The sequence below is a fragment of the Delphinapterus leucas genome, chromosome 2 (genome assembly GCF_059928025.1).
Source record: "Delphinapterus leucas isolate spDelLeu-1000000601 "Yukka" chromosome 2, BTC_Dleu_Yukka2, whole genome shotgun sequence".
Taxonomy (NCBI): domain Eukaryota; kingdom Metazoa; phylum Chordata; class Mammalia; order Artiodactyla; family Monodontidae; genus Delphinapterus; species Delphinapterus leucas.
This window is the reverse complement of record NC_143130.1, coordinates 34,614,167-34,641,049: the sequence shown is the minus strand read 5'-3', so window position 1 is coordinate 34,641,049 and position 26,883 is coordinate 34,614,167. Positions and strand designations below refer to the sequence as shown.

The 26,883-nt window shown below is 49.4% G+C and overlaps 1 protein-coding gene across 1 annotated transcript in view; it reads left to right on the top strand.

Moving 5' to 3' along the window:
* APBA2 (amyloid beta precursor protein binding family A member 2) overlaps positions 1–26,883 on the top strand; it is a 195,485-nt gene that overhangs the window by 135,840 nt on the left and 32,762 nt on the right. Inside the window, exons 5-6 of the mRNA XM_022554632.3 lie at positions 13,790–13,870; positions 14,936–14,972. Of these exons, the coding sequence (XP_022410340.1) occupies positions 13,790–13,870; positions 14,936–14,972 (118 nt within the window). The remainder of the gene's footprint in view (positions 1–13,789; positions 13,871–14,935; positions 14,973–26,883) is intronic.

Genomic DNA, 26,883 nt, shown 5'->3' with positions numbered 1-26,883 from the left:
CGAAAAGTTAGGTCGTGGGTGCTTCTAAGAGTGCTGAATAGCACTTCACTCAGTCGCTGTATGGATGACAATATTACAATAGAATTAGAAATGGGACCGTGGTTCCCACCTTCTCAGACTCTGGCACTGAGCATAAACAATGTCTCTAGCTGCCATCGTGGTCCCACGTGTGATTCTGCCATCCTGCTTTTAAAATCTGACATGTTGTAAATGTCGCTCCGTGTTGTCATATCGTTTTCATGATCCTTTTTGCCAACCTTTGAAGTTCAGGCAATGGGCCATCTAATTGATTTGTCTGTACATATCCTGCCATGGAGTGTGCAGGTTGCGGATGGCATTTTCTTTTATATACGAGACTATACAGACCTCTTTGTATGAGGGAGGCAGGTTTTCCTCCTTTGGATTTATTACCTGACGATAAATTCCCAGGCTATGCATGAATGCTGACCCCATGATCCTCTTGTCTGATACTTTACTTTTCTTCTATGAATGGTTGGTGCCTTTTATCTTTTGGGCTCTCGATGCTTTTCCATTTCCTAGCAGCACTTTATGCGTGCACCACAGATGTTACTTTTTGCTGCAGATGTTTTTCTTTAGCCTCTTTTTTTTTTTTTTTTTTTTGCTGTACGTGGGCCTCTCACTGTTGTGGCCTCTCCCGTTGCAGAGCACAGGCTCCGGACGCGCAGGCTCAGCGGCCATGGCTCACGGGCCCAGCCGCTCTGCGGCATGTGGGATCTTCCCGGACCGGGGCGCAAGCCCGTGTCCTCTGCACCGGCAGGCAGACTCTCAACCACAGCGCCACCAGGGAAGCCCTAGCCTCTTTTCTTTTGAAAAAGCTCCAGTTTGCAGTTAGAGCTGCCCCCATGCAGCTCTGAGGAGACTGAGAGGTCTGCACGGGGGCACGCAGGTCTGGAGAACCTGAAGGAGGTGGACTTGGCGTTGCGGGAAGCTAGGGTGTGATCGTGGGGAACAGAGGAGATCCGCGTGTGAGTATTTTTATAGGAAAAAAGTTTTTTCAAATCAATGAAAGTTTATTGAGGACATTTTGGAAAATAGAGGCAAAAAATATTTTGCCCTGTGACATTGTAGAATTCCAGCATTGAGTTTTCATTTTGTAGTAGCCTACATGGGGAAAGAATCTGAAAAGGAATATATCTATAACTCAAGTGACTTTGCTGTACACCTGAAATAACACAACGTGGTAAATCAACTATACTTCAATAAAAACTAAATTAATGAAAAAACAAAACAGGGCTTCCCTGGTGGCACAGTGGTTGAGAGTCCGCCTGCCGATGCAGGGGACACAGGTTTGTGCCCAGGTCCGGGAAGATCCCACATGCCACGGAGCGGCTGGGCCCGTGAGCCATGGTCGCTGGGCCTGCGCGTCCGGAGCCTGTGCTCCGCAACGGGAGAGGCCACAACAGTGAGAGGCCCGCGTACCACAAAAAAAAGTTTTCAAATCAAAGAGACAAATTGCCTCTCAGGATTTCCCCGAAGCATCCGCTTAGAGGTGTTCTGTAAACAAGGTGTGCCTGATCCTTATTTTTCATGGATTCGGTATTTGTGAATTTGCCTGCTCACTAGAGTTTATCTGTAACCTTAAAAATCTATACCCATGGCACTTATGCAGTCCTTTTCGGACATGCACAGACAGGCAAAAAAATTGAGTCATTCAACACGCCCGTTCCCAGCTAAGTTTGAACAAGGAGATGCCCTGCCCTGTTTCAGCTCGTTCTATGAAAAAGTGTCCTTTTTGTGGTCCTTTAGTGCCGTGTCTCTTGCATTTGTGTGCTTGTTGCTGATGATACAGTGACCCCCAAGTGCAGTGCTGAAGTGCTGTCTAGTGTTCCTAAGCGCAAGAAGGCTGAGGCGTGCCTTTTGGAGAAAAACACGTGTGTTGGGTGTTTCATTCAGGTGTGAATGACAGAGCTCTTGACCGTGAGTTCAGTGTTAACAAATAACAACATGGTACATTCAGAAAAAGGAAGAAGAATTTGCCGATCAGTACCTGGGACTGCTCCACGGAGTGCTGGAGTAACATCTACAGTGTGTGAGGGAGTGATGGAAAAGTGGCTAACTTTGTGGATTTGTGAGATGACCACCCATTCAAAAACATCTTGTTATAAGGCTGAAATCCCTAACTCTGACCCTAGCCAATGAAATTGACAGTCTTGTTATCCCAGGTCAGGAAAATGTGAAACTCTTCTCAGCTAGTGTTTTATTATATATACTGGATATAATTAATTATTTGTGAGTACTACATGGTAAATAAGGTGTCTTTAAATAGAAACATACATAGAACAAGGTCATGTATGGATCGGTTGATGAAATGTGGGGACCAGAGGCTCAGGGGAAGCTCACCCTGTATTTCCTCTGGGAACGGTGGTCCAGGATCCCCTCATTCAGGGTTCACGGCAACTTTATTGAACATAACAGCCACGAACAAGGAGAGCTGACTGTGTTGGGTTGGCAGATGACTTTGAGAAACTCTGCTGCAAAGCCTTCCCCTTCCTAGAGATCCCCTCCGTGCTCGCATGGGTGCCGCCTTCATTCCAGACTCCCAGCGACGAGGACACCGCAGCCCTGCTCCGCCCGCCTCTCCCGAACACTCTGGAGCCTCAAGCCCTTTTCTCTACCTGCAGGAAAACACCAACCAAAGATGCACATCCTCGGGGCAGAGGGCCAGACCATGTGACATCCCAAGACCTGTCCCTGTATGGCTCAGTCCCAGGATGGTCATCATCAACCCACAGTGGTGGGAAAGCTGTCACCTCTGTCACCTGTGGGACCCGTGGCTTCTGAGGATTTAATGTTTCTTGTTTTGCCATTTGTGGAAAATCCCTGGGTGATGGTGGAGGTGACGCCGGTGTGGGTAGTGACGACCAGCACCGTGCTAGGGCTTTATGTGTATGATCTCAGTGAGTCTTAGAGCAACTGGAAGAGGTAGGGACTAGGGTTATTCCCATTTTACAGACGAGGCCTTTGAGACCTGTGTGGGGTCAGTACCGCATCCATGGTTACACAGTATGAGGGCTGAACAGTTTGTTAGGGCAAGGCTCGTACTTGTGACCCTGGGTAGCTCTAGAAGAGGTGATGCCGAGCTCAGCGAGGGGGTGAGTTTCCTCTGCCCTGTCATCTGTTTACTCGTTATCCTTATCACGAGACCTGACGGGCTCTACCGTTCGCGGTGAGTGTGTCCTGGCACCAGCAAGGTGACCGGCAGACACCAGACCTCCGGCCTATAAAACTGTCGCAACGTCCTGACTTCATGAGGGCTCAGGCCATAGATCAAATCAATCAAGTAGAGATTATTCATGGGGCATTTTTCTTAATTTTGTTGCGCTTTGGTGACATGGAATATTGATTTTTTTTTTTTTTTTTTTTTACATACAGCAATTAAAGGGTGCATGAGTTGGGTCCAGCCAGATACATATTGAATATCCAGATAGAATGGCCGTTTCTGCATCTGCCAGGGTGGTCCTCTACCCTTTGGCAGCGAGGCCGGGAGTGTGGAGGGAGGACCCCACCCGGGCTGGTGTCACAGCTTAGGAGGACCGGGCGAGTCCTCAGTGCACCTCCTGTGAAGAGGGGTGCCCCCCATGCTCCTGGGGGCACGGTAAGAGCATGCTTGTCCAGCACCAAATATCCTGGTTCCGTGGGTCTTTGGGGTGCCTGGGGTGACAGGCTCTTGTGGTCCCTGCTGTGCGTCTGTGTTTGGCAAGGACTCGCTTGTGACAGCTGTTGTGAGATCAGGTCCTCCAGAAACACCTGCTCTGTGCCCGAACTTCTTTCAGAGACTCTCCATCCTCTGCGCCTTGTAGATTCCTAGGGCTGCAGCCTTCCCTGGCCCTCCATGCCCGTGTGGGCTGGGTACACATCAGGGCTTCAGTGATCGTAGAGATGGAGGCTTCAGATTTACGTGACCACCACGTGGAACAGCTCCGCACGTCTGGAGGGCAAACCAAAGGCGTGTTTTGATTCTTTGGGGTTTTCATGATTTCTGTTTATTATCAGCCCAGCCAGTGCCTTCTAGAAAGAGCCCTCTGACAATAGAAAAAGAGAAAGACCAATACATCATAGTCAAGTTAATACAGCAGTTAGAGGGAGGTGTGATCCAGGGCCCCGAGGCCACATCACGCACACGAGTGTTCAGCGTTGCTCCCTGTGCGGGCGCCTTTGCTGTGACTGGCGTTCAGTCAAGACTTGCTTCATGCAGGACCTCTGGAGATGGTGGCAGGAATGCTGACACCAAATAGGGAGGGGGAATATTAGGGGCAGGGGCAACCTTGGTCTGCCCTGTGTAGGGGGTGGCACCGTGATGCTCCCACTGGGCTCACATATGCCTTGTTCAGCGACGTATGAAGCAAGTATGAGCACCTGCTTTTTGTAGAGGACCCCCTGGCCCTGAGAGGCCGAGAGAAGAGCATCCTGGGGTCGCTGGTGCCCAGGTGGAAGCAGGTGTGCCAGGGGCCCTGTTGCTTGCAACAGTGCCCAGGTGGGAACAGTCTGCCCAGACCTGGCCCCCAGGCCGGACCAAGCTGGAGAAAGAGCCCTCGGGCAGGTGCTGAGGACAGGGCTTGTGGGAGGTGGAGTGGGGGAGGGGTGTCCAGGAGCATGGCGGGACAGCGGAAGGTCTTCAACACCCCCGAGGCCTCCGTGGAGCGCAGCTGGCCTCTTCCTTCCTGAAGCCCTGCTCCAGTTCTGCAGCCGTCCCCACACCTCTGCCTGCCTGCCCGGGCATCAGTCCTGGACGTCCCTTTGCTCATGGGGAGGGTGCATGGAAGGGTCCCTGGGCTCCTGTGCTCCTCCCCAGCCTCGTCCCCGCCCAGTGCGCCTGCTGTCACTAATTCCCGGGACCGCCCTGGAAAACGAAATCCAGGCCTCGGCATCCTAAGCCCCTTGCTTGATCTGCCCGAGCTCCCGAACTTGATTTCTTGGAGCCCATTTGCCGAGTCAGCGCAATGCCCTGATTTGATTTTTATGAAGCCTCTTGAGGACCTGTGACTAGAGGTGGCTGTTATTTTCATGGAACAGTTCATCTGGCAGGAATCTGGGCTTGCGTCAGGGCTTTTAAAATCTAGTTAAAGCGGGGCTTCTAAAACACTGTCTTTATTGTTTGGGAAAACCATGTAAAGCCCCTCCCCTAACAGTAATCTAGAAAGTTCCTTCCCTGCCCCCCTCCTCCACCTTCGAGAGAGTTGGGGCTAGTGGTTAAGAGCACAGATGGCAGAGCCAGGAAGCCTGGACCTCACTCCGCTGCACCAGCTCCTGGTTTGGGAATGTCCTGGACATGCCACCTGGGGCTGTGGGAGCAGAGCTGATTGGGTCAGTATCTGGCAATGGATGGTGAGGGGCGTGGAGCGCTTGCCGTGAGGATGAGGGTGCGGGTCTTACATCTGTGGGAATCTCAGGAGGTGGGGGAGGCAGTCAGGTGAGGCTCTGCACGCAGCTGGGACCGTGCTGGGCCGGGCAGGGAGCAAGATGATGTCTCCATTTCCTGGGGTGACATCAAGGGAGGGACGAAGCCAGCAGGGTGAGGCAGGATGAGAGGAGGCATGGGACTGGCCAGGGACACCGTGGAGATGGGTGGGGCCTGATGGGCGGGGGTGACATGTGGGGTGGGAGCAGCTCCCCAGGTGCCCTCAGGCTCTCCCCTCTCCGCAGGCCCTCTTCAGGTGCCCCCTCTCCCCGCAGGGATTTCTTGGGGGGCGGTTCTCACATCCTCCTGGTGGCATCCTCAGCCCCTTTCTGCTCTGGATTCCCTGATCTGGGGGGCCGTGTGGCAGCCACGCACCTCCAAGGGTGCCCTGATTTTCTCACACTCGATTCTGAATTGAAAGTTAACTGAGATCCCCGCTTTCCAGGCAGATGAGCTGGGCTCCAGACCACCAGTCTCTCTCTAATTCCAAACGCCATCCCTCCTTTACCCGGGGTTTCTGAACGTAATTCCCACTCCCCACCTCCTGGGCTGGCTGGCGTCTGCGAGCCCTCCCACGCAGTCCGTGCGAACTGCACTTACGATGTGCCAGGCCCTGGGGGTGCAGAGATGAAAGTGACTTAAGTCTGCATTGAGAAGCTCGTTCTAGAGGGAGACAGACACGCAGAGACTCACCATCCATCCGGGTGGCGCTGGGTGATCAGCAGAGACCCCGCTGCCCAGCCCATGAGTCCCTTGCAGGCTTCCTGGGGACGGGCTCCCACGTGGGTGATAAGCAGAGAGGTCTTGGGACTTTGAGGGGGGGCTTTGGGAAGTCAGCTGACCAGGCGGGCTGAACGTGGAGGTCACAGGCGTCCTTAGCATGCAGTGGGGTTGGGGATTGTGGTGGGGGCCAGAGCCCTGGAGGAGGACAGGTGGAAGGTGAAGGACTGGATTGAGGATGCTGTTGAGAGAGGGACAGAGCAGGGCCATCAGGGGGATGGGGAAGTGGGAGGACCCTGAGCATCTCTGGTGGATGGCCACCAGGGCAGAGGCTCCCGTGTGGGAGCACAGGGGATGGGTGGGGAGCGTCTGTAAGGGCAGGCAGGGAGAGATCTGAGGAGATGCCAGCAGGGAGAGGGTGCCTACCACGTGTGGAGCTGAGATTGCGTTGCTTTGACTCGAATTGCACTGCTTGGCCAGTGGTGTGTGTCCAGGGCAGGTTTCGGGGAAGGAGAGAGGTGGGTGGGGGACTGAGGCAGGGCGCTGCCCCACCTGCATCTCCCGTCCTCGGGCCCCTGCAGCACCGCCACCGTCCCCCACATGTGCCAGGGGCTCAAGATACATCCCACAATATCAGTCAGTCACATGACATTCCCCAGGAAGTGCAGGGCTCCATGGGAGAATATATAGTAACAACTTCTGTTCAGGGAGAAAGACCACATTGCTGAGCACGAGATTCGGAGATGGAACAGCATGGCGCTGGCAGTCACGGGGTTTGCACCCCAAAGCGCTCAGATAGCGGTCAATGCTAATCAGTTACTAAAAAAGGCACTGTGTCTTCAACAGGAGGCTAACCAAGAATAGCTCCCAACCCTACATCAGATAATACCATGGACAGCTCAGGAAAACTGAGCACAGCTCAGAAAGGCTGAGAAGGGGGTGAGGCACAGGATGGCACCCCAGGGCCTAGCGTGGACTCCAGACCCTGCCAAGACCACAGTCAGCCTTCACGGAAGAGAAGCTGGTCTCTCCACCTGAGACCAAGCCAAGGCCCAGACTACTGGAGCTGAAGGATGCTTGGATCTGGGCTTGCAGAACCTCATTGCCCGGCTGCTCAGGTTGGTTTCAACAGCCAGCAGATGGTCCTCTTAAGAGCTGGCGGTGTGCTGTCCTTGGTGCTGAGGCACTGCCGGGTCTGCCCCACGGTTGGCCACCCTGCCCCGCTCTGGGTGCAGTCAGGCCAGCAGGTCAGCGAGCCTGCGCTAGACTTTGGCCGAGGGGTTACTTCTCAGGACACTGCTTGGGGCACCATGTCAGGTAGGAGGGAGGTTGTTGTTCGGGGCGTTGCCTGTTTGCCCTCCTTGGTCCATCCTCCTCTTTATTGGCCCTAACACTTGCAAACGGCCTCTGATTCTGCCTCTGGGACCTATTGGCCCACTCTGACCTCTGGTGCAGCCCTATCCCTCCCCTCACCCTTCCCACTTCGACTTTGGATCTCACGCTTCCCCTCAAAGCAGCCGTTGGTGCCGGCTGGGAGACCTGTTCCTGACCTTCACTTCCAGAGCTTCTGGGCCTCTGGCTGTGGAGGGGTATGCACTGACACAGACTCACCCACCCAAGTGTCTTCCTCACAAGGGCTCACACCCAGACCACCCCACACCCAAGCCAGGTCTCTGGGTACTTCTGCTGCTGCTTTCTTCTCTAGTCATTGAAAATAGATGCTCTCCCTTGCTGTCATCTATTCCCTTCTACATTCATTCATTCGTTTATTCATTCACGGGGACCCAAGTATATAAAAGATAGCATGCTGGTCACTTTTAGAAATATGAATGTTAACTTCAAGAAAGGAGGGATAGTCTAGACATTCACCAGTCCTCAAAACTTGCTCCAGACACAAGAGTAGTGGCGGGTCAGGGTGCTTCTTGCTGCATTGGATTTGCAAATCACGGGAGATGTCATGAAGTGGGATGCTGCCCGAGGTTTTTCTTGCCTAATATCTTATTAATATTTCATCTCCAACCCTCTTTTAAATGCCAAGAAAAATGAAATCGGATGAATTAAGCCAAAGGTTTCCAAGTCACCTAAAATATGGGCCGTTTGGCCCATACTCAGAGATCATGGCCTGGTAATTTTTACCAGTATTTGTGGGAAGATTGATTTCTCTTCTGCACCACAGTTATAATGATCAAGTTCCAAAAAAAACGTTTACATACAAAGCAATATTGTTCAGCCCTAAACAAAAAGGAAATTCTGACACCTGCTACAACGGGGATATACCTTGAGGCCACTATGCTGAGTGAAATTACCCAGTCACAAAAGGACAAATCCTGTATGATTCCACCCAAGTGAGGTACCTACATTAATTAAATCCATAGAGACGGAAGTGGGCTGATGGTTGCCAGGATAGGGGTGGGGGGAATGGGGGTTAGTGTTTAAAGGGGACGGAGCTTCCATTGGGGATAATGAAAAGTTCTGTGGCCGGATGGTGGTGATGATTGTACATCAGTGTGAATGAACTTAATGCCACTTAATTGTCCACTTAAAATTGGTTAAAACGATACATTTTATCGTATGTATATTTGCCACAATAAAAAAAAAAGAAGAAAGAAAAGGCTCTTGTCTCATTAACTGGCCTGAGCCAATTTGAATCATCTAAAACTAAGTTGAGCCAGTCTGAGCCCATGAAGGAGCAGAAGAGTGGTGGACGCCAGATTATGAATCCTGCTGGGCTTTCACATAGCTCATGCAGACCACTGGGTTATGTAAAATGGTTGAGCTCATACCATGTTAGTATCGTTAAAAGAAGAATATGGGGCTTCCCTGGTGGCGCAGTGGTTGAGAGTCCGCCTGCCGATGCAGGGGACACGGGTTCATGCCCCGGTCCAGGAAGAGCCCACATGCCGCGGAGCGGCTGGGCCCGTGAGCCATGGCCTCTGAGCCCGCGCGTCCGGAGCCTGTGCTCTGCAATGGGAGAGGCCACAACAGTGAGAGGTCCGCGTACCGCAACAACAACAACAAAAAATGCGATCATCCCCAGAGGGATAACTATGAAAAGAATAAAGACTTTATCCAAGCTCTCCTCCTCCTGCAGATAAATATCACAGAGTGACCTGAATCGTAAGAGGAATGGGAGAAAAAGAACAAAATTGTCATTTTTCGGAGCCACCTATTTGTCAGGGGGTGGATTGGAGGGCCTTTGAGAGAAGACCTGGAGGGCGCTGATCAGACCGTCATTGGCCCCATGGGTTATGCTCTCAGCTTGGCCCCACGGGAGCATCCTCAGTGTCGCTGCCCCAGCTGCCCCTCCTGAGCTGGAATATCCGATGAGTCGGGCTGACCGATGCCTTGGAGAACAGAGCAAGAAACGACTCCTGGAGAAGACTCCTGCAGAACTTGGGGTTTCTCTGACTCGGAGTTGTGTCTGGGGGCAGATAGGACAGTCCAGCGGCTTCCTTGGCTTTGCTGTCTGTCCCTCACTGAGCTCCCCTCCATGTCACTCACGTGCTTGTCATTCAGGACAGCACTCGGAAACACGCAGCTTTTGTTCCAGATGGTGTGAGCGGGCGTGCGCTTGTTTGCTGTTATTCCATCTGAAGCCACGTGGGGTATATTGCCAGATTTTCAGTTTAATCCAGCAGACACAATCAGAATTGACACGTTAAAAAATCCCAGCTTTATAGTTTCCCTAACTAGAGCCAAGATATTTATTCGAACAATTTATTCAAATTAGTGTATTTTTCTTACAAGCAAGTCATCTCTGCCCAGAACAGCTGTCCCTGGTCCTGGCATTTTGTGACCAGCCTGTGCCATCACATCGTGCTCTGGTCTCCGGACTCCATGGAGTGGGGAGAAATATGCATTAGCATATTTCAGGTCACATGTTTCACTCACCCCTCCCCCACAGCAATGGCTGATGGGGGTTCCAGTGGGTGGCACCGAGAACAGCCCACTACAGGTACTTGATGAGGGATGTGGCCCTCCCATCCCTGTTGGCATCTTATTTTGAGGTGTGCCTGACTGCTGTACCATGGGGAGGGCACAAAAGGATTTAAACAGCATCTCCCTCTGAGATCCATATGGGCTTCTAACCATGTTCATTTCAGGTCCTGTGTCCCCTGCTGCCAAGCCCCCTACCCTGGCCCCTGAGATGAAAATTTGAGCACCAGATGGGCTCTCCCAAGGAGAAGCAGTACAAGCCGTCCTCCTGCCTCTCTGGAAACAACCCCGGCTGTTTATTATGAGATGCAGTTGTCATGGTGATGAGTGGTCGGAGGGAGTTAGAGAAAATGTTGGCCTGGAGGGAAGGGTCGAGCCTGTGGAAGCTTTGGGGAGAAGCTGCCCTTGTACATGGACCTGAGACCTTGTGTTGCCTGTGGTCACCACGTGCTGTGGCCCCACACTGAGTTGTCTGGGGGATGGTGTAGGGCACTGACTTCCAGCCTGGGTTCCCCTGGCCAAGCCCAAACTGTGTCCCCCAGAAGGGATACCTCTTCCATTTGCCACAGATACCCAACACAAGGCCAGCGGCGGTCCTGGTGTTGCCGTTTCCCACTATATATTCAGCACCTTGATGACAGTCTGTTGCCCCATATGATGCTCCTGCTTCTGCCAGAAAAATTAGGTTCTAGCCCAATCTGTAACATTTGTAGAAGGAGTGTTATCTTAGTACTTTTGGGCTGCTAAAACAGAATACCATAAACTGGGGGACTTAGAAACAACAGACATTTACTTCTTAGTTCTGGAGGCTGTAAGTCCAAGATCAAGGCGCTGGCAGATTTGGTGTCTGGTGAGAACCCACTTCCCTAAACAGCCATCTTCTTTTACATCCTCACGTGACAGGTGGGGGGCGAGGGAGCTCTCTGAGATCCCCTTTATAAGGGCACTAATCCCATTCATGAGGACCCCACCCTCATGAGCTCATCTAATCCTAATCACCTCTTAACAGCCCACCTCCTAATACCATTGCCCTGGGGGTTAGGTTTCAACATATGAATTTTGGCGGTGGGGGGCGGGGGACACAAATACTCAGTGTGTACTAGGTGTGGTTGACCCCGTTTTCATTTTTCAGTTGATTGGTTGGTTTCTTTGGGGCTTTTGGAGATTCCTGGTGCCTGTGTGGCTCCTTGTAAGGCAGTGCAGGCCTTCAGGAAATGAAGTTTGTGAACTTAGCCTAGGGATGGTCATCAGGTTAGAAATTTCGCAAACAAGAAGGTAAAATGCTGATGTGCTCTAAGTGGATCTTGAAATTGGGAGGTGTACAGGACAGCAGAGGGTTGTCTGGGGCATGTCCCACATTAGAGCCTTACTTAAGGCAGACGGGAACACCCTTTAAGGTGAGAGACCCCTTTGGACATTACAGGAGGTTTTTCCTGGTGTGTCTTGTCCACAGCGGGAGGTGCAGAGCCAGTAGGGCTGTGACAGGAGCCCATTAGGAGTTCGGGAAGAAGCCTGGCTCCAGTGGGACTCTGGCAGGAGTGACCCCTTCAGGCTCAGCCCTGCAGGAAGGGGTGCTGTCTGCTCAGCTTGGGTAGCATGGATCCATGGGGGATAGATTAGACCTGATAGGAGAAGGATGGGGCCAGACCTGAAAGGAGGGCTGTGGTGGGTGGAGCAGGGGGCCCCAGAGCCCTGCCTCGGGACAGACCAGAACAGCGGGGCCAGGTCAGGGCCCACCGGCGCCGTCTGGGGGCTCACGGGGCTTTGGGGTAGGGGCAGGCCTTTGGGCTTCCAGCAAGGAAGAGGGGACAAAGCAGACATCTGACCCTCCTGGCCCCAGCTGTGCCCTGCACCCCCTCTGCTCCGGGAAGGCCTCATTTATTCCTGTGGGTTGAGCGAGCCCAGATTACTCTCGGGATGTGGCACAAATCTGCCCGGTCCTTAATGCCCAGCCAGCTTTGTCCACCTCCTGTCTGAGCCATCCCCTCCACGCCCGTGGCCTCTGAAGCCCAGTGGTACCTGCAGTCATGGAGAGGATCCCTGGTCTGCCTCGTGCACAACCCCCCTGTTCCCTTCAGGGCTAGGACGGTGGGCCTGGGTCTTTTCAATTTTCTCTAACCCCCGCACAGAGATCTAATGAAGTCACAGGCCATGACAGTGACAGTCTAGGGCAGGGAAGACACGACACATGGCTGTGCTGCCTGAGCCTGTGGGTACCTGGCCATTCCTGTCCACACCTGGAGCCTCAGTCCTCTTACCTGTAAAGCAGGAATGGGCACATCCATCTCATATGGGAAAGGATGCGATCAATAATGTTACTTATTTATAAATAATGTAAAGATAAGTATAATGTATACGTATGTTCATAATATAAATTTATTTATTTGTAAATAAAACTTTTAATGTCATTGGCATCATCATATTGTAACTGCTTGATAATTTATTTCCAGAAAGTTCTGGAACTTGACTTAAGATGCTGGCTCACCAGAGCCTCCTCTGGGGTTTGGACAGTGATTTCAGTGCTCGGATCTGGAGAGATCTTCTGGATAGTACAGGGCACTAAGTAGAGAAAATATACCTACACTTTAAATTTTGTTCATCGAAGTAAGAGGAATTTTGGGTTGATATCTTCTTTAAGAGAAGACTTATGACATGTCCTTGGGGCATTTTTCCTCTAGTAGTAGGTTGACTAATTTGCATTAACTAAGGAATTTAGATTTTTGAATTTGCATTGAACTAAGAATTTAAGTTTGTTAGAAATATAATTTTAACCCTTGGACACTGTCGTTGGGAATGTAAAATGGCTTAGCTGCTGTGGAAAACAGTATGGTGGTTTCTCAAAAGATAAAAAATAAAATTACCATATGATCCTGCAGTCCTACTTCTGGGTATATATATATATATATATATATATACCCCAAGAATTGAAAGCAGGAACTCTGAGAGAGATTTGTACACCGGTGTTTGTAGCAGCATTATTCACAACAGCCAAAAGGTGGACGCAACCCAGGTGTGCGTGGACTGATGAATGGATAAACAAAGAGTGGTCTATATAAATGGTGGAATATTATTCAGCCTTAAAATGGAAGGACATTCTGACACCTGCTACAACAGGGATGAACCTTGAGGACGTTATGCTCAGTGAAGTAAGCCAGTCACAAAAAGACAAATCTTGTATGACCCCACTTGTACGCGCTCCTTAGAGTAAGTTGATAGCGGGAACTGGTGGTTGCCGGGGGCTGGCGGTGGGGTGGGAACAGGGAGTTAATGTTTGATGGGGACAGAGTTTCAGTTTTGTAAGATGAAACGAGCCCTGGAGATGGATGGTGATCATTGCATAATAATGTGAGAGTACTTAATGCCACTGAAGTGTATGCTTACGAATGGTTAAGATGGCAAACTTTCTGTTATATGTATTTTACCACAATTAAAAATAATAAAACAAGAAATTAGAAAATATGATTCAAGTAACTTTTTAGAAGTATAAAAGTATACATATTATTGGCAGGAAAGTTAAATTATATCTGTATGCACACACACATACCTATATACACATGCATTTTACAAAATTGTATCATATTGTATCTCCAGTTTTGTGTCTTGGTTTATTTTTCTTTTTTTAAATTTAAATTTTTATTTATTTATTTTTTTTGTATTTTTATTTTTTCTCACGTGTGAAAACACCATCTTTGTCTTTAACTTCCCGGTTTCCAGGTTTGCAATGGTCTGGAGCAGCCGAGGAAGCAGCAGCGCTCTGATCTCAATGGCCCTGTTGACAATAACAACATTCTAGAGGTAATTTTTCCAAGGAAGAGAGTTCTGGCTCAGGGCCTTGATGTGGGAGCTGCCCACCCTGTCTTCATGGGCTCACGCTCTCCACCATGTTCTTGACCCACCCAGTGCCTGGGGGAGGGGGGTCCCATCAAGCAAAGCCCGGTGGCCCTGCAGGACGAGGAAGGGAAGGCCCTTTCCTGTTGACTCAGACCCACACCACAGTGTGCCCATGTGTTGCCTTTGGTGCGTGGGGGACATTGGTGCTCCCCGATTTGACAGAAACTCATTCTATCCCATTATCTGACAGTCATGTTCTAAAACAGGATTACTCAAGGGTGGCACCATTGACATTTGGGGCCAGATCCTTCTTTGCTGTGAAGGGCCGTTCTTTGCACTGCAGGGTGTTTAGACACATCCCTGGCCTCTACCCACTAGATGCTAGTAGCAGCCCTCCTCCCCCAGTTGTGACAACCAAAAATGTCTACAGAAATTGCCGTATGTCCCCTTGGGGACAAAAATCGCTTGGGTTGAGAGCCACAGTTCTAAACCAACAATGTGGTTTTAAAAAACAATCCCATGTAAACTTTCACTGCCATGATGGGGAGGTTATTAGAATGAGGCCTTAAGCAAGTTATTTCCCTTTTCTGGATAACATGGTTTGGATGAGATTTTCTAACTTGGATGAAATAACTGTGGCCACCCATGCAGTGGCGTCTGGTCTCCTTCCTTGCTTTTAAAGATGTGCCTGGAAATTCTCATGCCTACCAGTTAGGGAACCACTGGGTATATTCCTTCTAGCAGTGACATGCTAATCTGGTTTTAGCTGATGGCCTTTTGTACCCCAGGTTTTCCATGAGAATTGGTTACACGTACCCCACCCAAACATCATGGCGCCAGAAAGACACTGGTTTGCTGTAAGGAGCTGACTTCTTGGGAAGACCAGTCATGATTAATTAATTATGGTAATTAATTAATTACCATAATTAATTACCACCATTAATTATGGTAATTAATCATCTTAACCTAGATCTTATGGGCCAACTACTTAAACCTACTGTGTGTGTGTGTTTTCATATTTCCTAACAGACGAAGAAGGTGGCATCATTTCCAAGTTTTGTGGCTGGTAAGTGACTGAATTTTCTCTCTTAGGGGACAGCTGACATATTTTTATGTCAAAGCAACTGGGACTTTGACTTTTGGTTTTCTCCCACAAAGCTTGTGTAGAAAACACACCTTCAAGGGGAAGGCAGTTCTACAATAAGGCAAGGAGCTCGGCCCCACGTCTTCAATGGGAGGGGAGAAGATCCAATTGATTAGGGAACAGGAGACCATCCCATTTAATTATACTTTCAGTAATGGCCTCACACATGACACGATGATTGAATTAATAAATTGAAATGTCTCTGTATAAGCTGCTAATTATGATCTAACACTTTTGATTAGGGTGGATATAATTGCATCCAAATTTAGACTGCTAGTTGTTTTTTAAAGACTCTTCATTTCCTTCCACTCTCCTGTCTCTTTTGAGGAGGTTAATATTGTATTTTAACATTCAATTAAAAAAAAAACAACCCAGGGCTTCCCAGGCGGCACAGTGGTTGAGAGTCCGCCTGCCGATGCAGGGGACACGGGTTCGTGCCCCGGTCCGGGAAGATCCCACATGCCGCGGAGCGGCTAGGCCCGTGAGCCATGGCCGCTGAGCCTGCGCGTCTGGAGCCTGTGCTCCGCAACAGGAGAGGCCACAACAGTGAGAGGCCCGCGTACCGCAAAAAAAACAACAAAAAACAAAACCCAGCTGATCTGTTCTGTGTCACTTTTGGTGTGGGGAGCACTCCTGCTTGGCTGTTGTCTGAAGGGCATCAGGGAACCCCCGCCACTCCTTTAGGATGCCCTCCAACCACACGGTAAAGAGCCTCTTAAAAGTAGAATCTTTGCTTTGCCAGGAGGCTGATTCCTGCTCTTGCTAGTGGGTCACAATAAACAATGTGAAGTTTATTCATTCTTTCAATAAGGTGGTAATTGATTTTTATGAATATTTATGCGAGCAAGGTAAATTAATCTTCAGAAGTAAATGACTTTAGACTTTCGCTACCCTGGTTTTCTTTTTTAGTAAAGAACTAAAAAAACCCGGGAAACTGAAGCCCTCAAATTCCCTTTCAAGGGACTGACTGGTTTAAATCAGGCTAGCCCAACTCAAACTGGTTAAAAGTGAATTCACTGGCTCAACCCGGTTGCAACTGGTTCCACGTTATACTGGCTCAGTGTTGTTCCAGCTGGATAAAAACTAGTTTTGAACTGTCGGAACCAATATTACACAATTCAAATAGCCTTGACCCCATTTTGACCAATTCCAGTAGGCTCAGATGGATTTCGCTCAGCAGTTTACATGTGGTTTGGGGTACATTTTAGCTGGTTCAGACTGGATCACACTGGTTTTCATCAGGTCACAGTAGATTATGATGATCCCAATCCAGCCTGCTAGTGTGGTTGTTCCAGGACCCAGGGACTGGCAGGACCCAGCATTTCCTTCCTAGGGGAGGATGTGGTACATCCCAGCTCCAGTCTCCTTGGTGATCAGGATGCCAGGATGGGGCTGTGCCAGTCCACTGGTCTGGTGATGGAGGCTCTTGTGGATCCAAGTTCACTTGTCTTTTTTTTTGTTTGCCTACTCCGTGCGGCTTGTGGGATCTTAGTTCCCTGACCAGGGATTGAACCCTGGTCCCCCACAGTGAAAGTGCCGAGCTCTAACCACTGGACCTCCAGGGAAGTCCCAAAGCTCACTTTTAAACGTATTGCATGGCGCCATTTTGGCAGGACTCCCTCAAACTGTCTGGGGGGATGATTTGCACATGAAGCTCCCCTGGCTTGAATCACCCTCACACCTGCAGGGAGGGGAGGGGGAGGGACCGGGAAGCAGTGTGTGTGCCTGGGTGCCCCGAGTCATACCTCTAGCAGTCAGACTTCCAGAAGACTCCCCGCTCTGTACCAGCTGACTGTTCTAGACCAAATCAAAACAGCTGCCTCCAACCAACCCAGACTGGCTAAGGCTGCTTGTGACCAGCTCAAACCAGCGTGGACCGCCTTACTTTAGAGTGTCCTATAGAAGAGAAGCCCTTCGACTGTTACGAAAACGTAGCGATCTTAAAGCAAACACACACCCCTTCATAGCAGAGGATTCATATTCAACAAAGACTTGAAGGACCAAAAGTCTGACTCAGGAACAGGAAGAGATAATCATGAAACACCCTAGGATGGAATGAATGTGGGGAAACCACCCCCAAATTAGACACGTTGATCAGTTAGGAATGTATTTCCATGCACCTACTGGGAGCTTGTCCAAACAGGGAAGTTTGTTGTGTACAGAGGTCCAGAGGTGAGTGGCTCCTGGCTCCATGGGTTTGTGACACGGGAATCGGCCTTCTCCTCGGGCGGGTCACCTCAGCCCCAGCCAGTGTCCGTATCCTTCCGGACACCACTTCCTGTTCCGGGCAGGAAGCAGAGAGAAAAGGGCAAAAGTCCACACCAGCCATGGTAGAGATGGGAAAGATGGTGACTGCGTCTCGATGGAAGATGCATCTTTGCGGGGTACAAAGCTTTGGACTTCCCATGGAGGGTACCTTGTAACCGGATGTATCCCTCGAGGGGCCCCTGGAAGCCGTACCCATGGAGTGAGTGTAAGAGGTGTTGTCTCCTGGGACACTGGGATGGCTCCACACACCCTCCCTGATGGGCGTTTCTTACCCTCGTGCTCGAGGCGAGCGCCTGGGCGGCTGTGTGGACACTGTGCGGACTCTCGGAAGAATCCAGCCGACAGACTGTGCTTCCTGCCTTATTCCCTCTGAGGAAGCAGCCCCACGTCTGGTTGAACTTAGGAGCCCTCATGACTCTGAGTGTTTAGTTGAACCTTAAAGTCCCTGATGACCTCTTTGTCTCCCATCGGCCAAAGAGATGTGCCAGTGACTGCACCCTGAACCTCAGGATTGCCTGGACCACTGGGCTTCCAGGAAGGAGGGGAGCAGGTCTGGAGAGGGGGCTGGAGGGGATATGCCCTCGGTGTCGGCCACACCCCGTCTGGCAGGCGAGCATTCCAAGTGCGGGGGAGTCTTCGGGCACGTTCAGTCCTGTGGCCCAAGGTCTCAAGGGCTGAGAAGACCCACTGTGACCTTGAGGAGGAGTGGGCCTTCTGCCAGCTCTGCACTGCGGGAAACCTTCCTGGAGCCTTGATGAGGGAGAGCCTTCAGTCCCAACTCATGCCTTACTTCACATCCTGTGTTGTTAATAATAATGAAAGATGATAGCAGTTACAGTGATGCCGTCTTCACATGTCTCAGGCGCTGGGTGTGTGCCAGTCCCTGTGCTGGGCCCTGTGCATCTCCTTCACGTCAGCCTAACTCACAGGTTAGGAAGCAGTGAGGCTCCTCCGAGGCCCCATGGCTGCCAAAGGGCGGAGCTGGGCCTTGGACGCACGTCTGGGTACTTGATAGCCCGCCTTCCTTGCCGAGCTGGTTTCCTGACTCCCTAATACGCCTTCATTCAACACCATCAGTAACGGGCCAGATAGTCCTTGTCAGCGCTACTCGGGCCCGGCACGGCGCTGATGCCTTAACCATGCTGACTCGGTGACCTCCTAACAACCCCCAGGGACGGTGCTGCCACAGATGAGTAAACCGAGGCTCCGAGAGGGCGCATGGCCAGGTGGTCCCTGCACAGCCGGGATGGGAACCTGGGCTGGGAACCGGGCTGGGGTCTGAGCTCGCCGCGCCCTGCTGTACTGTCCGAGCAGCCCGCCGGGTGCAGCAGGAGCGGGGGTGCCTTCACCTGGTGAAGATGCACAGCTCCAGTTCTGGGGAGCCCACTGAGGATAACCTTCCAGATATCAGAGCTGCTGGCCCCACTCAGGCTCGAGTCACCAAGTCATTGAGGGAAGAGCCCCCCCCTGGTGACCACTGTCTGTGGGAAGACGCTGGCCCTCTCGGACCCTCTTGGATTGGAAGGTTGACACTGCAGGGTACCTGTGGAGGTGGACCCCTGCACAGAACCCGCCCACCGTCCCGTGGGGAGGCATCCCAGGCGACAAGGAGTAGCAGGAACGCCAGGATGTTCCCTCCCATGGGCCGTGGAGGTGGCAGCATGCGTCCACGTGGGCCAGAGGGTCACCTGCTTCTGAACAAGTATATGTGAAAGTCTAGCTTTTCTATCAAACCAGACATGTGCTTATTAAAACCCAAAGTCTGGTGCTGGACTCGGGCAATGGAGCCCCACAGCAGCAGCTTCAGCACCAAACAAAGGCTGATAGATGGTGTTCTGTTCCTCACACTGCTCTCCCCCTGGTCCAGCAGCCAAGGCTCCTGTGAGGTGTCCTGGACCACCCACACCCCACCAAGACCCTGGGCTCGTGCTCAGATGCCGCTGGTTCTCCAGTCCAGGGCCCCTTAAAGGGGTCCTTACACCCTGTTGTCTGAACCTGTCAGTGTCCCACCGTGGGTGCTGGGAGATCACGGGGGCCTCATCCCCCGACTTCCAGACCTCGGGCTGAGCCCACCTCACACCTTCCCTCTCTGAGGGGTCCTCACAGTGGTGATGAAGCCACTTGGCTATATTCATACACTGGGCACTTCAGATCTGAGCCTTGGTTTGCTCTTAAAGTAAGCAATTGGGGTGAACCTGTCCACATAAGACTCCTAAGTTGAAGGCAGCTCTCACCTCCTCCTTGTCAGCCTGTGACAGGGGCAGGGGTCCCGAGCCCAGAGCAGGCCTGGGTGGACACGTGGGCCCCCTGGGTCCGGGGTGCTATTGGCCAGAGGGTGGGAGTCAGAAGAGAGCAGAGCGTTCCATAGAGGGCTTAGGAAAACCAAAAAGACTCCTCCTTGTTAGAAACAAACAAAACCATGTGAGATCTTGTCTCCAGTATTCTATTTGCTCAGCATGAATAGGGCTTGGACCTGTTTTTAAATGGGAACATTTATTCACCAATAGAGGTTTGTTAAACTTTCTGTGAATAGTGCTTGGATCAATCCAAGAGCCATAAGATTGAAAAATGATTTCTACCCTGGAAATCCCTGTGGTACCTTCCTCTTTTCTATCTGCACATCCCAGACCCCTAATCCCTCTCTGCAGTAGAAGCCATTGTTAAATTTCCTGTGAATCCTGCCAGAAATTTCCTGAACATATATAAGACTATACATAGAGCTTTTAATTTATTTTTTAATATTTTATTGAAGTATAGTTGATTGTAGACCTTTTTCTTAAAATAGATACGGGCCACATGGGTCTGCACTTAGTTCTCTCACTTCTTGGTAGATTCCACTTCTTGATAGATTTCTTGGTAGAGACAACAACTATAAATTCACCTAATTATTCAAGTGGTAACACAGGAGTCAGTGACGTGGCCCTAGGATGCCCTACGATGGGGTATTAATCAGCCCCCTCTGGACTGATGGTTACATGGTTTCCACTCTGTGCAAAACTGAGCAGCCTCGTGGGTGAGTGCTTGTGATGAGGTGTGAGTTGAGTTCTTTTCTTTCTTCCTTTTTTTTTTTGGTTGCATTGGGTCTTTGTTGCTGTGCGCAGACTTTCTCTAGTTGTGTCGGGCTAGTCTTTGTTGTGGTGCACGGGCTTCTCATTGTGGTGGCTTCTCTTGTTGTGGAGCACGGGCTCTAGGGGCGCAGGCCTCAGTAGTTGTGGCTCACGGGTTCTAGAGTTCAGGCTCAGTAGTTGTGGCACATGGACATAGTTGCTCCACGGCATGTGGGATCTTCCCGGACCAGGGCTCGAACTCGTGTCCCCTGCATTGGCAGGCGGATTCTTAACCACTGCTCCACCAGGGAAGTCCCATGGTGTGAGTTGTTTTGGAAAAGCACTTCCTGGATAGAGCGGGGTTACAGGTTAGCATCATGCCTGCTTGGATAAAGATGACCAGATTGCTTTCCCAAGAGGTAGAGAGGTCACATGGCTCTCCATCATGTGTGAGCATGTGGGTCACCTGTACTGTGTGCCATCCCCCTGTTTGCTCTTAGCCCCAGGCTGATGGGTGGAAAGTGGTATCTTGGTAGTGCATATTTTCCATCAGAAGTGAATCCCAGATGCCATTTTCCTATGCTAATAAGCTGTTTGTGTTTCTTTCCCTGTGCATTGCATGTTTATTTCCTTTGCCCATCCCTCTATCAGATTTTTGGTGTTTCTTATTTATTTGTGCTGTTCTTTACATATAAAGGAAATTAGCCCTTTGATTTATATTGCAAAAGTTTCCCCCAGGTTACAGTTGTCTTGAATTTCTTTTTGTTGTTTTTGTACATTTTAAAATTTGCTGAACATTTTATGTAGTCAAGTGTATTCATGTTTTTCCTTTGAGGTTACTGAGTTTTTGAGATTAGTATGACCTTCACAGTCCTAAGATATTTTTAAGATAAAGTTTTCTTCTAGAGCTTTTATTTTGAATTAATTAAATATTTGGTTTATTTGGAATTTACTTTGGTATATGGATCCAGGAAAAGTTACATTTCAAATGAGACAGCTAACCAGTTGTGCCAAAGCTATTCAATGAATCTTTTTTTCCACTGGTTTGAAATGCAGCCTTCATCATACATTAAATTTGCCATGTACATGTAGGGCTGTTTCTGGATCTGTTACACTGATTTGCCCACTCAGGTTCCCGAACCAGGCTGCTTGCTTTCCTGGATTTATACTACATTTTATTCCCTGGTACAGCTAGTTCTTCCCCTTGCCACCATCATTCCTGATCACAAATTCCCTGGATCCTCTCGCATATTTATTTTTCCATAGAAACTTTAGAATCAGTTTATCTAGTTATGCAATAAAAATTCCTATTGTTTTTTTAATTTGGCACGCCATGCATTAAATTTATCTATATAGGGGAAGTGTCACCTTTACAATATAGAATCTTAGCCAGAAAAGGACTTATCTTTCCATTTATTCAAGCTTGTTTATCTTCATCAATAAAATTTTTTTCGTAAAAATCCACACATGTTGTTAGTTTATTCCTTGGTGTTTTATCCCTTTTATTGCTTTTGTAAATCTTATCTCTTGTTTCGTTATTTTTTCTAACCTATTACTATTTGTAGCTACAAAGAAAGCTATTGATTTTTTAATATATTAAATTTGGAACAACTGCCTTAATGAATTCTTTTCTTTTTTGAGTAGATTTTTAGTTGTTTTCTTGGGTTTTTCTTGGTACACAGTCATGCCGTCTGCAAATAAGAATGATTTTTGCTGCTTCCACTCTTGTTTTCTGTTACTTTTTCCTCTTGTCTAATTGATTGGGTAGAATACAAGGAACACTGCTCTAGAATAGTGATTTCTTTTAAAATGATGCCTTTTGGGGAGATACATCCTTTTAATTTTTTATCATAAAAAATTTCAAACGTATACAAAAGAAGAGAGAATACTATGAGGAGCTTCCTGCGTCCTCAGCTTCAGTCTCGACCTGCTCGCGGCCAGTCTTGCTTCATCTACATCCCCACCCTCTCCTAGATTATTCTAAAGCAAACCTCAGATCTCACTATCCTCTTTAAATGTTTCGAATATGTATCTCTAAAAGATAGGAAGTTTGTGTTTAAAGATACTGCGATACTATTACCACAACTAAAATCAAATAATCATTTCTTTGTATCATTTAATCCCCAGGCAGTGTTTGCCTTCCCCCAGATTACAGTGTGCTTATCTGTATGAGGGTCCAGAAAAGGGCCATGCATTGAGATCAGCTACGTGTCCCATTCTCTTATGCGTCTTATTTTATAGGTTCTCTATCCATCTCTCTTTTTTCTCATTTACAATATTTTTGTTGCTGCTCTTGTGGAAGAATCTGTATCATTTGTTTCATGGAGTGCCCTGCAGCCTTGATTTTGCTGATTGCATCCTCCTGGGGTTATTGCTGTAAAATGTTGGGTGTTTAGATAAAGAGGCTTGATCAGATTTAGTCTGGTTGTTTCCGGCAAAAAGCCCCAACCTTCATAGGTATTGTGTTTTTCCATCAGGAGGCACATGCTGGTTCTTTGTTTCTCTCTTTGTAATATTAGCAACCATTAATGATCATTGTCTGGATCCAGTAATTGATTAGAGGTTGCAAAATGATGGTGTTCTAGTTCCATCATTTCTCATTTCTTCTTGATTATTTGGAGTTTTCCTCTGCAGAGAAACTTGCCCTCGTCAAATATTCAGTTACCCAGAATACAGTTCATATAGGAAAAGCTAGTTAAACTACTTGATTCCTTCTCTTTATTTAAAAAATTTTAAATTAATAAGTTTCCCTAACAACCTCTACAGATCAGCACCATCAGGCACTCTAGGGTTGAAGCACAGTTGGCGTGTCACACTGCGTCGTGGATGTTATCCTTATTGGCGTTGAGGTTGTCCTGTCTTTGGCCAGTGGGAGCCTCCCGAGGTTGCTTCCCGAGTCCTGTCAACATGACCTCTGTTGTCTTTGGTAGCTTCCTGGCTTTCTGGTTTGACTAGATATTCCAGGCTCATCTTAAACATCTCTCATTTGAGGACTAGGACAAGTTGTTTCTAACAGGAGCCCTGGGAGCTCGTCCTAAGAGACTATAATCTGCTCACTGTGGGTGCTCATTGCTACTGATTTGGTCAGAAGGGTAAGAAATGTATCTGTGGTGGGATGGCTCCCAGTGAGCCCCACCTGCTGGTATTTGTGGCCTTGGGTAACCTCTCCCCTTGAGAGCAGGTTGGACTTATTGACTCACTTCTAGTGGACAGAATATGACAGAAGGGATGTCCTTCCCAAGATTAGGTTACCGAAAGCCTGTGACTTCTTTCCTGCTCTCTCTTGCTTGCCTACTCTGCCACGTTGTGAGTGGCTCTGTCAGGTAGATGCCCACGTGGGGTCTCTGGCCAGCAGCCCTATAAGTGAACTTGGAAGTGGATCCTCTCCTATTAGGATGGCTACAGCCCTGATTGTCCTGGTGACTCCAGCCTTGAGAGAGACCCTGACCAGAGGCACCCAGTTAAGCCACACCCAGATTCCCCACCCACAGAAACTGAGATAATAAATGTGTATCATTTTAGCTGCTAACTTTGGGGATAATTAATTACCCATATGTATATATAAGTAACTAATATTCTGTATATTTTTAAGATAAAATACATCATGATTCATACTGATGCTTTGCTAGCACTATAGGGTTTTTTACATTTGTATCTTCCTTTTCCTAGGTCCCAAATCCCCAGTCTCAAGGTCACCAACATAATTCTGCATTTGTTTTATTCCACTAATCATACAGCAGTCACAGAATAGCAATACCAGTGTCACTGAGGACACTGGATTACAGTATAGATACAGTAAAGATTTGTTTGCACTGACTTTTGTCTTTAGAGTATAGCTCACAAGGGATGTACCAGCAAATCACTGCATTTGACAATCATTGGGAATGGTTCTTCTCTTTGTGATTAGGTCATAACTGGATACACATTTAGATTCATTTTTCTTTTAAATCTTAGGAATTTACTTTTTAAAATTTAATCTCATTTTATAATTATATAAAGTACTTATGGTTCAAAAATCAAACATACATAACAGCGTATATGTACAGATATTCAGTTCCTTTCCCTATTACCCCTCTCCCCTCAGTCCTTTCCTCCCACTGCAGATAAGCATTTTTGACATTTCACATACTTTTTTAATAAGCATATCTTCCCCTTTCTTGGATAATGAGTTGGGTAACCCCCGTCTCTCCATCCTGCTTTTTAAACTGAATCCTGAATCCTGGATGTGATGAGTTCCACGCTGCTCAGGGCAGGGCAGCGTGTGGAGGACTCTGCTGCTCCAGAGACCCGCCCGACCCCCGTGCAGTTGGATGTTCCCTCTGCAGGAACATTGGGGTGGTTTCCAGTTTTTTTGCTGCTACAAAAAGGGCTGCAGGAAACAACCTCATTGCATACGCCTTTTCCTATTTTTGCCAGTTTTTGTATTCATCCTGCTTTTTCTGGGAAGGAGTTCTCCTCGTGGGCAGATTTATGCACTGTATCAGGTTTGGCTTTGACCTTTTTTTCCTTGACTCCCTGTTTTTGAGTCGTTTCCTCCCAGTGGTCAGTGACTTTATCTCCAGCCAGTGTCTAATGCTCCGCCCTGTGGATCCCTCAGCCCTTTCGTCAGTGATGCTGCCCCCTGCCTGCAGACCCAGGCGTGGCCTCTCCCCGGGAGTGTCCCATGGTCTGGCTTTCAGACAGCGTCTTCTCTTTTACATCAGCCTTACAGGATCACCTTTACCCTTGCACGGCTTCTCAGAGGTACTGCCCTGGCTGTGTTGGGGCGTCTGGCTCTGGGACAGGCCGATGCAGTGGGCAAGGTATTGGGGGCAGGCAGAGCTTACTCGGGGCCAGACACCACCCCTGGGTCTGCCCAGTCTCATGTTCCTCCCTCTTGCCTCCTCTCCCTGTTCCAGGCCCTTCCCAGGCCAGCTCTTCTATGATCTGGGTGCTTCCTGGACGTGGCCTCCGTGCCCCGCCTGCTCCCTGTCCATCCTTCCCGCCCTGTCCTGTCAGAGCTATGCCCCTCCTCCCGGTGGAGTCAGGTCCCCCTCTGCCTTTTGGATCCCCAGCCCATCTGACATCTTTCCTCCCCTGTATCTTCCACGCTCCTGGACACTGGCTTCTGAACACAGTATCCTGCCCTGCATCTGCCCACACCCCCATGCTCACTTCCTCTGCTTCTTAACTGGGACTTGGGACTGGCTGCCTCCTTCTCTGTTCCTCCCTCACACCCCTCAACCCATATGCAAGGTCACTGCCCCATAAGCACTGGGGCACCTTTCTCCTCCCATTAGTGCCGCACAGCTGGGCATGCCTCCCTATCTAAGGCCCTTCTTTTCCTGGCCGCCCTCCACCTTCTCTGTCTGTGTGCCCTTCTTTGTCTGTTTTGCCGGTCACCTTCCACCGCCTGGACAGAGAGCGTCGGAGCTCAGCAGAGCCCTGCCCCCACCCGGCTCCCTCTTCCCCTTGGTGATTCTCCCATGCCTGCAGCTTTACTTGGCATCGACATGCAGTTCCCTGGGACTCCTGAGTCCAGCTGCCCCCTGAGCTTCTTTTGGGGGACTCCAGGCTCCTGCCACTAAACTTGCTCAGAATCCTCCCCACCCCCTAAGCTCAGAACGCTCCCAGGGTCCTCTTCTCAGTGAGTAGCAGCTGTATCCATCCAGCCCTGCAGTGAGCTCTCTAGCTCTCCATCCTTCCTCCTCCAAGCCCCCTCCAGGTCCTACTGATTGAACCTGCAGGGTGAATCAGTCTGTTGCTGTCTGTTCATCACCCTGTTCCACATCATCATCACCATCATCACCATCACCACCATCATCACCATCACCACCATCACCATCACCATCATCACCATCATCACCACCATCACCATCACCACCATCATCACCATCACCACCATCACCACCATCATCACCATCACCATCATCACCACCATCATCACCATCACCATCATCACCATCACCATCATCACCATCACCATCACCATCACCACCATCACCACCATCATCACCATCACCACCATCACCACCATCATCACCATCATCACCATCACCATCATCACCATCATCACCACCATCACCATCATCACCACCATCACCATCACCATCATCACCACCATCACCATCATCACCACCATCACCATCACCATCATCACCATCATCACCATCATCACCACCATCACCATCACCATCATCACCATCATCACCACCATCACCATCATCACCACCATCACCATCACCATCATCACCATCACCATCATCACCATCATCACCATCACCACCATCACCACCATCATCATCACCATCACCATCATCACCACCATCACCATCATCACCACCATCACCATCACCATCATCACCATCATCACCATCATCACCACCATCACCATCATCACCAGCACCATCATCACCATCATCACCACCATCACCATCATCATCACCATCATCACCATCATCACCATCATCACCATCATCATCACCACCATCATCACCACCATCACCATCATCACCATCACCAGCATCATCACCATCATC